General features: G+C 30.1%; 1 protein-coding gene across 2 annotated transcripts in view; it reads right to left on the bottom strand.

Annotated features, from left to right (window-relative positions):
- Window positions 1-14729, bottom strand: part of LOC123302581 (plexin A3) — a 381571-nt gene that overhangs the window by 116478 nt on the left and 250364 nt on the right. For both annotated transcript variants that reach the window (XM_044885562.1, XM_044885563.1), the window contains exon 3: window positions 11827-12009. In XM_044885562.1, the coding sequence (XP_044741497.1) occupies window positions 11827-12009 (183 nt within the window). The remainder of the gene's footprint in view (window positions 1-11826; window positions 12010-14729) is intronic.

Below are 14729 nucleotides of genomic sequence, written 5' to 3'. Positions count from 1 at the left end.
ACCATATAGTACATTTAATATTATTGTGTTGGTAACATTGTACTACTAAATATTAGCTAGTTACTGTTACTACAGCAGAGCATAGCTAGTTACTTTCATACTACAGTCAAAATGCTTTATAAAGACATTAAGGATGTATGAGCATGGCAGTGGGGGCACAAATTTAAAAATAGATATTTTCAATTTTGATGATAAATTTATATTAATACTTGACGAAATAAGACGAAAAGTAAGAATACAATTTTTCGATATCTGGCTTAATTTTCAAAATATCGAAAATTGAAAATTTTGTTTAATTATTTAGCTTTCGATATTTCGAAAACCAAGACACATATTGAAAAATTTTATTCTTATTTTTCGTCTACATTCATGAAGTTATAATAAAATTCATCATCAAAGTTGAAAATAAGATAAAAATAATTTCAACCCTTAATCTACCCTGCTCTTACATCCCTTATATGGACGGTGACACTTAGTTTTTTTTCTTTTCTAATCCATTGCTAATATGTTTACTTTCTAGTAAAAAGTTTTTTTTTAATTTGTTTTCATTCATTCCAAATGAAAATTATCAAAAACTTCCAAAATATGTCGTTTTTTGAGATTCCTCCATAAGAGCCAATGTATTTTATATCGATTTTTAATGACTTTTTTCTTAAAAATTTGCACGGATACCTAAGCTGAAATTTTAACCACATATTCTTTGAGTAAAAGACTACCTACAAACAAATTTTGAGCCTTTAAATCAAACATTGTTTTCATGCTCATACATCCTTAAGGAGATATGCAAGGATTGAATAATACTAGGAATATCAATAAATCTTTACAAATACATTTTTTGATTAACAAAGTTTCCAAAAATCACAAAAAATTTCTAGATCATCGGGTTTTTTATTATTTTATCGTTCAAAGTTGGCTGAAAAAATGATGAATCATATAGGTTATCCTTTTTAATTAGATATTTCTATCAAAAAATCTAGAAAAAACTTATTGTCTTAAATATTTAGACAATCTTGTAATTTATAATAATACCATCAAAATGTAAGGTTGTCGATGATATCAAAACAAAATTTTAATTTAATTATGAATTCATCGAAGATCCAATTTTTTTATGAACAGAGACGACTATAGTAATTTTATTAATGATTGAAGAGCGATATCTATATTATCAATTTTATAAGCACCACTTGCACACAATATAGTATTTATTTTTGTAGTTGCGTGTAAAGCTAAAAACACCACATTATTTGACTACAAAGCATTTATTTGGTTTATTTGTATGTACCGTGCAATAAACCAAAACTTTTTTTGCAATACTGTACAATACCACTCTTATTGAATGTTTTTTACAATACCACTCTTATTGAAAGACCCTATCGTTAAAAATCATAACGACGATTAATCAAGAATAAATAAGTTAAATTGCTTAAAACCAAAATATATTTTCGATAAACGTAAAACATTTCTGACAAAAAGCTTTTGATAAAATTGCTAATTAGAGACATTCTTGGTATAAAATTATAATTAAATTAAATTCGAGTTCTTAAATTCGAGTTCATACATGCTTTATTATCCTTTCTGTTAAGCACCAATTTTGTAGAATTGTTATCGAAACAAATCAAGTGTTAAGATGTATGACAAATTCTTAGAATTCATTTAAAATGATTCTTAGAATTCGAGAGCCTTTGAGTTATCTTCTCTGAAGAGTATCTTCTCGTAAATACAACCAAACATAATTCCGTGAATCACGTAATTGATATCTTTATCAAGAAACCTTATTTTTAATATTCAGGAAGCAACAATATTTCAATATTAAAAAATTTATTCGATAAATTTTTCAATTTTCTTCTGAAAAGGCTTACTTTAACGAACAAGCTATCAAGTATTAAATAAATGACTGATTGTAAAGATATCTGGTCGCTGCAAACGATATATTGTTAAAAACTGTCGCCCTATTGGCACACTTGGTTAAGGCGTAATCAATTCCGTCCGCGGTATGCTTAGAGTGGCGGGTTTGGTGCATGGTATATGTATGAAGGAGGTGCACTCAACCTCTGAAATTGAGGAGCTGATAAATGAAAGGTGGTAAAACACATATATGTAATCACAAAGGTTCTCTATAGCCTAAGTGTGTCCTCCCATGGACAGCCAATATAACCTAACCTAACCTATGTCGTTATAAACAATTTCGACTGTAGTTATTTTCATGTTATATTCATCCCTTATAAAACCATGTATATACATAGGCAACCTGTACAACATACATTGACTTAATCTTATTGATTTCATATTAAATACAATTTTGACGTAGATAACATTTATTTATTTATTATACGCGCCTTTTTTTTTATTGGCAGCATCATGTGCGTGCCTAAAAACAATTCCCTCCCAATTAAAAAAAAAAAAAATGGATAAAATAGTTAATTGAAAAAGCGTGCAGATGCTTTCTTGGTAAAAATTTATTTGAAAAAAAGAGACTTAAAACATAAGTGTGTACCGATTTTGATGATTCTTACATCAACCGATTTCTCTTAACCTTGCGAAAATCACTGGTGATATAGCAGTAATGAAAATTCATTATGTCGATCAACATGCGCCATTTTTTAAAAAAGGAAAAAATCAAAATCGAGGAACTATGTTAAGTGAGGTCTCATTGTATAGCTATTAAATAGACAAATCGATTGACGTCATTAAGATCGGCTCACTCATTTGGTCGCTAGAGTCCCACAAAGCCCAAACACACATAGCCTGAAAATGCAATTCGACGAATCATGTTACGTGTGATATCATTGATAAGGTGTTGAAAAGCTAAAAAGTTTAAAATATAAAAATAAATTAAGAAAAAAAAACCGACTGCGTTAATAAAAACGAAAAAACTAGTCCAGCGGTTTTACTAGGCAGCCTCAAATCTTCACAATATTCAACAATTTGATTGGCCTATCTTAAAACGTCGAATAATTTTATTAAAGACAAAAAAAAGTTCTGAGAAATAATCTCAAAACTATTTTTACCAGCTTCAAGTAATTCTTGAACAACAATTTTATTTAAAGAATTTCGATCTATTTAAAATTAAACCCAAAAAATTGACTTGACAATTTTACGAACAATTTCTGAGATCTATTCTCTTGGTATCGAATCTCAGACGTATATTCTAACTTAATCGTTAAATGAGAATGCACAAGCGTTGATTTTTGACGTTAAGAAACACAGAATTATTTTATAATTAAAAATGTCATAATAGCTAAAGAGATGTTACAGAATATCCAAGGATATTTAATACAAATTTGAAACCATTCTTGCTTGACAATTAAATCGAGCATTTATATAAGATAAAGCTCGTTGCAATAAAATATCTGGTCGAAGAAATTTCTAAAATTTTTTTAGCTATGAGAGATAGACACGTCATGCCAACGCACTTCTGTAACATAACTTTTATTGAGATCAATAATAATATTCTATCAAACAGGATAAACGCTTTGAGGCATTGTTTGAATAGTTACAGTTTAATAAAATTTTCATAGAATTCGTCCTAAAAAAGAAATTGATAATCTCCAGGGTTCCGTACTTAATCATATCAGTTACGATAGACTATCAGTTACAGAGACTTGTTGTGGATTCAACTTGCCATTAATTTTGAGAATATTTTGAAAATAAATTTACAATCTGTCAATTTCTATTTTTTGTGAAAAGTTTATGTTTTTCATTCAAAAAAAATGAGTTGTGAGTTATCAGAAGAAGTTAAACATAATAGAGATCATTTAAAGTAAGTACAAGGAACTTTTATGTTATGTCAAAATAAATATCTTGATTAAGCCAAATGAAGGTAATGTAATATTGGGTTGACTACTAAATCAGAAGTATGTCTTTTTTAAACTAATATTACAATTAATTCATAAATTATAGAGTTAAAGTAACTTTGATATTTAATTCTTTAAACAATAAAACAAGTATTTGACTTCTTAAGAATTTAAATTTTCAGAATAACCAATGCACAGATAAGCATAATCAATCATTCAAACCAAATGGGAGTAAAAAAGTAAGCGCTACATTTATAATATACGAAGATACGATAGGAACATAGTTCCAGCCGGGCGTCCCACGACACCTCTCGTTTTTATTTTAAAATTTTATTTAACTATAAATTTTATCAACCCCTTCTCACCGCTTTTGGCTAACTGATTAACAACGTTCTTGATTAGAACCCTTGTCGTATTAATCAAAACTGCCACTTTTCGAATATTTTTTGATGAAGATTGAACCCCATAGAATTAGTGAATTGTTATATTAAATGCTAAAATAAACAGAAAATTTAGTTTAAAAAAAATTTTTTTACGTTCATTCGTGTGGTTTTAAAAATATATAATCGAATTATCTCTTCGAAAGCACTAAATAAATATTTTTTTTTGAATAATCATTTTTATACCATGCATATGAAATATAACAAGGTATACTAAATTTAGCCCCAAGTTTTTAACGCTTAAAAATATTGATGCTATGAACAAAATTTTGGTATAGTTGTTTATAAAATCATCTATTTAGCCCAATTCCGGTTGTCTGTTTGTCTGTCTGTCGTCTGTCGCCTGTCGTCTGTCGCCTGTCGTCTGTCACCACGATTACTCAAAAGCGAAAAGAGATATCAAGTTAAAAATATTATAGCGTGCTGAAGACGTAAAAACTGAGATCGAGGTAGGACCCATCTTGTAAACCGTTAGATGTAAAAACTGTTCCTTATAAAAAATTAAACAACTTTTATTTGAAACATTTTTTCGTAAACATCACTGTTTACCCGTGAGAGCGCATATTATGCGCAAATTGTATTATTATATGTTATATGTGTGTGACATGTATGTATGTGTAATGTGACAGAGTAATCAACACTGTTTATAGATGGTATTTCAACAATTAACTCAGTCAATTGTTTGTTTTCACTTTTTTTTTTCTTTTTTTTTTTTGTAATATTTTAACACCATATTTTGTTCGAAAACAATATAGAATTTTCGAGTTCACCCTGATTTACTTATACAATTTATTTGAATAGGATCATTTTTTGTTGTAAAATAATATTTTCGAATAACCTTTGGAGAATAAAGGTCGAATGTTTTTTTATATTTCGAGTTTATCTATTTGTCGCTAAACGTATTTTAATTATAAATTAGCTATTAATCCAATTCCACAAATCATTTGTGCTCGTTCACACTAATTTGAAGTTGTAATAATTTCATCAAAATTTGTTCAGTAGTTTAGAGTCTGTGACGATACTGCGATGTGTAAGCAATCGCACATTTACTTTTGTATTTTTTGTGAGCGAAAAACTAACATTTTGCAGGTTTATTAATTTACAAATCCACTGTACAAAATCTTGATCAGGGCGTCATATATTTTGTAGGAATGCACTTTATCGATCATGAGCGAGTTCATACTCCGATTCACATTTGGCCGATTTTCGGGTGCTGTGCCGTGTCCATCACCTTTTTTGAGGGTTTGAATCAGTATATAGTGCAATATCCATGTCTAATAGTGCAATTAAGTGCAATATAAGTTTTAAGAGACAGATTTCAACATATACAGGATATTAAACCCATTAACTATGTTAGTTGTTAATATTCCAGGTCGAAATTTTAGAATTTTCCCGTTTAGATAATTATTTTTATAATTCCTTTGAGCTCTACAAAATATCAACTTGGAAATATTCCAGAAAATCTTTCTTTTATCAAAAAAGTAAATTGGCGCGCGTGTTGGTAAATTGATTGTAGACAATGTTTGTTTTTAACTAGAATGATAGTACACATCCCGAATAAGATTGGGGGTAAAAAACAACGCAGCAGCGTATAAAATACGTATTTAATTATTCCATTGTAATCTTTTAGCGTTAAAGAATTCACTACTATTTTATAGAAGGTGTGATCTCAAAATGTGATAAAGTCTCGAAAATAGAACAAAGTATATTTACTTCATACTCCCCCTTCATCCCATTCCCTTATCTATAAACCCCAACGTATATGTATAGATTACAGTACGTTTAAGGTAAGTGGATGTAATAAAAATTTTGCTAATTTTTAAAGCCTCTTCTACACTTTTCGACCTCTTTCGACATCACTTTTTACGTCCTAAGCACGCTATAAAAATTTCAGCTTGATATCTCTTTTCGTTTTTGAGTTATCGTGATGATAGACGGACAACCGTAAATGGACTAATAAGGTGATTTTATAAACACCTATACTAAAATTTTCTTCGTAACATGAATTTTTCTAAGCGTAACAAACTTGGTACTAAACTTAGTATACTTTGGTATCCATACTAATATTATAAATGCGAAAGTAACTCTGTCTGTCTGTCTGTCTGTCCGTCTGTTACTCTTTCACGCCTAAACGGCTGAACGGATTTTGATGAAATTTGGTATGGTGATAGATGATAACCTAGAAATGGGCATAGGCTATAAATAATCACGCCATCGTTCTTAGGGGGTAGGCAGTAGGCAGATAACTAAATTGAGTTAGTGATTTTTAGTCGTTTTTGTTGGGACTTTTGCTCTTTCACGTCTAAACGGCTGAACAGATTTTGATGAAATTTCGTAAGGTAATAGATGGTTACCTAAAAACGGATATAAGATCAAAATGATCACGTCATCGTACTTAGGGGGTAGGAAGTAGGCAGAAAACTGAATTGAGTTAGTGATTTTTTTATGGTTTTTGCTGGGAGTTTTGCTCTATCATGCCTAAACGGCTGAACGGATTTTGATGAAATTTGGTTAGGTGATAGATAGTAACCTAGAAAAGGATATGGAATATGGGGGGAGGGGTGAAAATGGGAATGTTGCCCAGCAAAGCGGGTAGTTCACAGCTAGTATTTCATATATACATGGTATAAAAATACTCTATGCTATTTTTGGGAACAATTAATAAGAATTAAAAAATCTCTAATACCGGCGTCGAATTTCTGAAAACATTACTGAAGAAATCCCAATGATTTTTTTGTGGCCCGTAATTACTGAACCATCTTGTATGTACACATGGATGTTATTCACAATGTCTTTGTTGTAACAAGTAAATTATTGCGATAATACACTTGTGTGAATGAGCCGATGACAGCGACACCACCCGAGTCCCAACAACATGAACAGTGCAGTGGTGTGCTTGTCCGCCCTAACTGTTTTACAATGTTCTTTTATCTTCAATAAACTAATTTTGTCATTCTCTGAGTAGCTAGCTAGGCACTGTAACACTGTAGCACTGTAGAGCTGTAAAGCTCTGACTGACTGAGTGGAGTTGTGCTTGTGAGTACTGTTTTAATATAATTTTGATACGTACTGTAGGATTACATCAGAGAACCCCATTACAGAAACAATATGGTTTTTAACGCTCCTATCATCTCTATGTGCTAAACTAACACACCTAGTCAATTAGGTGTAATATTTGTTCCCTGATTTTCTTAATGAAAAATGCCTGACTTATACCCAACAAGCAAGTGATGGCCACTTTTAATATCCGATTTGAAGAACTGGAAGTGCGCAAAGCCTTAAAAATCATGCAAATTTTTGATATTTTGATATGCGGGTTGAGAAATTGGCAACTCTCAAAAGGCATTAACTCGATACTGACTATATCCTACCCTCAGTTACATCTAGCTGAATTACAGGCTGTGGGGATGCACCTATCCTGAAAAACCACGAATACAAGATATTCCGACAAAAAAGGATGAAAGAGATTGGAAATGTGGTACCCAAAAATGCACTTCTGTGACACTTACTTTAATTACATACAGATGTTTTCAACCCTTTTGTACAATTAGGAATCGCTGTACAGGTGCACAAAGTCTTAAAAAAAACTTCCAAAGAAGCGCGTTTTCCCCTGGGAAATGTTTAATAATAATAATAATAATAGAGGCCATCCACATCATTATTTATGATATGGGTGGCGTCGGTTACTTCGATCTTATCCAAGCAACGATAGTGTGAATTTACCGCCCCATTAATTACTCGCTGCTTGGATTTGAACCTGCAACTTCCCACTCTAAGTAGTCAAACGGATAAAGGCGATTGGTTTCCTTAGCTGAAGAAAGAATATATCTAAATGTATACTGAATACGGAAGTAAAAAAATTCCTATTCCCTTTATTTGAATTTTTTGATTCGCCATAATGAAATATTATCATTTAATTTAAGATGTGAAAAGTGTAGTTTTTTGAGGGTAACAACATTGTGATAATAACGAAACCTTCAACAGTATGGTTTATGTTCATGTTAAATAAATTTCCTATTTTTCATTAAACTTTTAGCTTTTAGTATTTTCTATTTTAATTAAGCTTTGAATTTAAATGCTTTATCGAAAGTTTATCTTTCTATATATATGTGGTTTTGTACGCGAACTGAGTACAATATATTGATTTATTTTTCGAAATTAAATTTCATACGCTGCGTTTTCGTTTTTTTTTTTTGTCGGATGTCTATTCACGAAATCCGAATATCGTGTGTAAATATAAACCTTAAAAATGCAAAAATCTGTTACATCAAATTTTTATATTAGATTAACAACCAGATATGGAAAAAAATATGGTGTCCATATATCATATAACGTCCATATACGGGCTAGAATTTAGGGTCTTAAATTTTCCGAATAGAAAATTTAATATTATTTTGTAACAAAAATAAATCAGCAATTATGCGTTAACTTACAATTTAAAAATGTAGGTTATTTTTCAATAATTTCAATTTGACATTTACTATACCATAGACATGTAAACAATTGAAAATTACTCATGTTTTAAATACTACGGACCCAAGACCCAATTGACTTATGTCGCTCATTTACAAACTCGACTTCACTTTTTACATCCTAAGCATGCTATAAAAATTTCAGCTTGATATCTCTTTTCGTTTTTGAGTTGTCGTGTCCACAGAAAGATGGACAGACACACGGACAACCGGAAATGAACTAATTAGATGATTTTATGAACACCTATACCAAAATTTTGTTCGTAGTATCAATATTTTTATGCGTTACAAACTTGAGACTAAACTTAATATACTAAGATATATTTCATGGTATAATAATGATGTGCGTGGTCTCTGTTATAGATAGATATCTGAAATATGCCTGTAAAAATTGTTCCCCGTGAGCAAGACAATCTTAAGAGTTACAAGGAATAATTACTATCAAAGAAAACTTTTTTTTTTGAATTTTGTCATTTCTGAACTATTACATTATTTTTTCTTTTTTTTGGAGATTCAGACAATTTTCGATAGAAAAGTAAATGAAGTTTGAAATATCTATCTCCGTAAATATCTCGTCAATTGTTGTGAAATGACATTAAAATCCTTGCGATGATACCCTGAGACTTGTGTGTGCAGAGCTGAACCAGACAATGGGATATATGGTTCGGATACTTAAACTGAAAGAATATATGAATGATTTGGTCGGGCTGGTTATATATCTGTGTGTGTGTGTGTGTGTGCAGAAGTAAGTATTTTGATATAATTTTGTACATTGTGAGAAAACCTTTTTACGATATAAGAAAGATTGTACTACAACGAAAAAAAAAAAGAAGAGAGATAATCTTTACTTGAATTTCAAAAGCAAATCCTATTATTTACATTTGAGTCATAGAAAAATCAATTCCCTTGATAATTGAAATCATATTATTATATTCGACAAGATATTTATTTTTTGAATAGTACAGTAGAACGCTCTCCAGAAACATATATACAGTAAAAATCAGCTATAACGACCAATGGGTTACTACCAGCGCCAGACTATGGCAACCGCCTCAATAGCCTCAGGTAATAAAGAGCCTAATATTTGCACCTTGTATATATTAAATATACAGGCTGTTCTATTATTGAATTCTATTATATGAATTTGATTTTAAGGAATGTATTTTTCATTAATTGATTATAATAAGAGTAGGATAATTATCTCGTAAATTAGGCGTCAGATCCAAATTTGGTAAAGAACATTTCCTTCTTTTTTTTTCTCGTCAATAACAGAACACCCTGTATATGAAGGGATATTGACCTTAGTCTCAAGTTTTTTACGCTTAAAAATATTGATGAGACGAAGAAAATTTTGATATAGGTGTTCATAAAATCACCTAATTAGTCCATTTCCGGTTGTCTGTCTGTCTGTTGTCTGTTGTCTGTTGTCTGTTGTCTGTTGTCTGTTGTCTGTTGTCTGTCGTCTGTCGTCTGTCCTCATGTCTCTCATCACGATTACTCAAAAATTAAGAAAAATAAATAATAAAATAAAATTCATTATAGGTTATCCGTCTGTCTGTTTGACCGTCTGTCGCCACGATAACTCAAGAACGAAAAGAGATATCAAGCTGAAATTTTTATAGCGTGTTCAGGACGTAAAAAATAAGTTTGAGTTCGTAAATGGGGAACATAGGTCAATTGGATTATGGGTTCGTAAGACCCATCTTGTAAACCTTTAAAGATAGAACAAAAGTTTAAATATAAAAAAAGCTGCAACACCAAAATTTTTGGTATTCCATTTCCTAGCGACAATTCCCTGAGACGATAAATTATTCCAAATACATAATTTTGACTGTATTTTCCTACTATTCATATTTGAAAATTTATTTTGTTTTACTTCAATATATCCCATAAAGAAAATTATCAAAAATTATTTTACCGAAAATTGAAACCTAACCCAACAAAAATAATGGTAACCTTGATTCCTGGATTAAAAATAGATTTCAGTGAGAAGGTTTATATATTTATTTAAATAGTATTTTTATTATTTTTTTTAATAAATAATTTGATATAAAGTTTTATCAAAACTAAACTGTCATGTCTGTTGGTATCCGGCTCGCTCACTATTAGATTATGTTAACTACAAATGACGAGCAACCCACTTACATCCTTACTGGTAAGATAATTTATTACAAGATCAGTGTTCAGTGTTTAGCTCACAGTTCTACGAACTTTTTTTATTTATTTTGTAAATCATTAAATCGTTCTAAAAAGAATGATTCAATTTCATCCAGTCTCCTATGTTTTCAACTCTAAAAATTTCAAATGTAAGTTTTATACGTTCCAACGCAAAAATTGTTCACCTGTTCTACATCTGCCAATTAATCGTTCTAGTGAGCGAAAAATTCGCATCATTATGATACAATAATTCAAGCAAACTGTATGATTTGGAGATAGGGTAAGATGCATGTTTCATTTTAGTTCAGTGGGGTTTTCTTAAGAGTTGCACTTATATCAACGAACCTGCAACGATGAAGCAACTAAAAACTAACATTTTCCAAGCTAGAGTCAATCGCTCCATCGTAAAATGAACCCGATTTTTTAATTTTTTGGATCAAATTGACCTTATAAAACAGATTAAACGAGTAGCTTTCGATATATCCATGAAAATTGATTGAAATTATTCGGCCAATTGAAAAATGATCAAGATGACCCGTCTGGTGGCTATTAGTGTTCTATGATTGGATAAATTTATTGATTTTTCAATGAAAAATATCTCGGAAACTACACATCGGATCTTAATTTGATAAGGAGCTGTTAACCGTTAGTGGTAAGTCTTAGAAATTTGAAACCATAAATAAATTAGGACATTCTGTAGGAGTAAACATGAAAAAGCACATAAAAAATTAAATAAAAGGAAAAACTTCTTTTCTGATATATCTAAAAATCATTAGTTACTGAAAATACGCATGCTTTTTTTTTAAGGAAAATTGTAAATTAGTTTAGTAGATAATATTTGTTATGTTTTAGTGGTTGGAAAAACGCTATAGGTATGAGGTAAGGGTATGTAGGTTTTTCTTTAACCTTTTGGGAAAATACATGGTACTATGGTGTATAACATATATGATAAAAAACACAAACCTTTTTAAGGTGGCCTTGCGCAGTACCAATAAAGACGACAGTAAAATCTCCAGTTGAAGTAGCGGCCACAGCTGTTAAATGTGTCGGTACATGTAGGACAGCAACAGCCGTAATCGGTTGTTCACCACCAAGTGGTGTATTTACGTCGAGCCCGCAGAAGTCTTCGTTGATTGATTGAAGTTTCTGTAACAAAAATATTCCATTATTAACACCCATGTCTCGAAATACATACCATAAAAAAATATATCAGTTTTTTTTAGGAAAAAAAAAAGGATTCAATCTATCATTTAAATCAATTTTGATGAAATATCGAACCTTTTTATCAACAGTTTACACGCTTCATCGATTTTTATTTTATTATTTTTATATACTTTTATGATATATTTATAATTTAATCAACAGTTTAAATCGTTTAAGAAGCGTTTTAACAAATTTTCTCTCAGAAATAGCTATTACTCCTAGATTTTTTATTTTATTAGCTCATATATCGATTATAGCGACCAATTGTTAGTTAAGGATGTACGAGCACCAACCCTTGTAGGTCAGTTCGATTCCCACCGCCACAACACAAATTAATTTCATTAACAGTTGTGATAGGCTGGTGTAGTGCATGGCAGTTGCATGAAGAAGGTGCACTCAACCTCTGAAAATAATTGAGAAGATGATAAATGAAATTATCAGCGGAAAGGTGGTAAATTACATACATGGTATCACAAAGATTCTCTATAGCCTAAGTTTGTCCTTCGAGGACAGCCAATATAACCTTACCATAACCTAGCCATCAATATTTCGAAAACCAAGGCAGATATCGAAAAATTTTATTCTTATTTTTCGTCTACATTCATGAAATTATAACAAAATTCATCATCAAAGTTTAAAATAAGGAACAAATAATTTCAACCCTAAATCTAAAATGGCGTTGGTGCTCGTACAACCTTAAAAAAATTTCAGAAACAGTTGTAACATCGTCTATAACGATTGAAGAAAGGTTTTATTTGTATAATTTATACGCAGCGAATAAGGTAAAAGGTAGTCGTTTAATTAAAATAAATTAATTACATTTATTTACGTGTTATTTCTATTCACTGAATCATTCTCTGAAATGTTTACAAATATTTTAATAAAATAATTCAAAATATTGTTATTTTCTTCGGAAAAATTTCTTATTAATTTATGATCAAAGTAAAATTTTCTATATTCTTATATATATATAAAAATAAAAGACTCATCCCACTTTTACCCAGTTTACCAGTATTTCCGCTAGCAGCAAAAACATGTTTGTTGTTTTCGTCCTATGAAACAAGAAGCTTTTAAGGAGTTCACTCAAGTGCTTAATAAATTGCTTAAAAGTGATTATTCATCTTCAAAAATTTTGTGGTGAAAAACCACACTCTTCAATGTTCTTAATATAATCTTTAAACAAATTATTTCTATACTGTTAAAAAATTTAATAAATTATAGTTTCAAAAAAACACGCTTTACTGTAATTTTACTTTTAAGCAGGTATGCAAGGATTGAATAATATTAAGGATTTTTTATAAATACATTTTTTGATTAAGAAAGTTTACAAAAATCACAATAAATTCCTAGGTCATCGGGCTTTATCGTTCAAAGTTGGCTGAAAAAATGATGAATCATATAGGTTATCCTTTTCAATTGGATATTTCTATATCAAAAAATCTAGAGAGTGATAAAAAACTATCTAAAATATTTAAACAATCTTGTATTATTGGTATTAAATAAAAATACCATAAAAATATAAGGTTGTCGATGATATCAAAACAAAATTTAAGTTTAATTATGAGTTCCTCGAAGATCCAATTTTTTTATGAACAGAAACGACTATAGTTAGTTTATTAATGATTGAAGAGAGATATCTATATTATCAAATTTATAAGCACCACTTGCACACAATATATTATATATTTTAGTAGTTGCGTGATATTATAAAGCTAAAAAATATCACATTATTTGTCTACAAAGAATGTATTTGTAGTCAAATAATGTAAGTCAAGGATTATAAATAGTTTTCTTTTTTTTGTTGGAAAATTATGTAAGGAAAATTATAAATAAGAGTGAATATCTTAAACATATAAAACCAAAAATTTAAATCTACCTGTAAGGCTATGAGGTTTAGTTATTTAATTAAAGTTCGTTTAAAATTTCTTTCAGGCAATATTTTCCTTAAAACATAATTTGTTTTAATAATTAACAACATTTATATACTACGAATATACCCTTACAAAGTGGTTATAAAAAATTATTAATTATTTTTACTTCCTGTTTACTTATCTTCGAATAAGTATTATTCCACGGTAATTTTATAAAATAGGGCTTTCATTAATTTAAAGCTTCATTATCAGCGAGTAAAATAGGCTGTGTTCAAAAAAAAAAACTGTTCCCCACCAAAATAATAAAATCACGAAATTGTGAACAAAAGGAGGATAAGTGCGGCTATATAATAAGGCAAATAATTTCTTATTATACCTTGCATATATGTAATATGCAAGGTATAATAAGTTTAGTCCCAAGTTTGTAACGCTTAAAAATATTTGCTATAGGTGTTCATTGAATCACCTAATTAGTCTATTTCCGGTTATCCGTCCGTCCGTCCGTCTGTGGACATGATAACTCAAAAACGAAAAAAAATATCGAGCTGAAATTTTTACAGCGTACTCAGTACGTAAAAAGTGAGGTCGAGTACGTAAATGAGCATCATAGGTCAATTGGGTCTTGGATCCGTAGGATCCATCTTGTAAACCGTTAGAGATAGAACAAAAGTTTAAATGTAAAAAATGTTCCTTATCAAAAATTAAACAACTTTTGCTTGAAACATTTTTTCGTAAACATCACTGTTTACCCATGAGGGCGTCAATTAGGCGGAAATTTTATAGTATGTACCA

This window comes from Chrysoperla carnea, chromosome X, assembly GCF_905475395.1.
Source record: "Chrysoperla carnea chromosome X, inChrCarn1.1, whole genome shotgun sequence".
NCBI lineage: Eukaryota > Metazoa > Arthropoda > Insecta > Neuroptera > Chrysopidae > Chrysoperla > Chrysoperla carnea.
The sequence above is the reverse complement of the archived record's forward strand: the minus strand, read 5'-3'. Positions and strand labels throughout refer to the sequence as shown.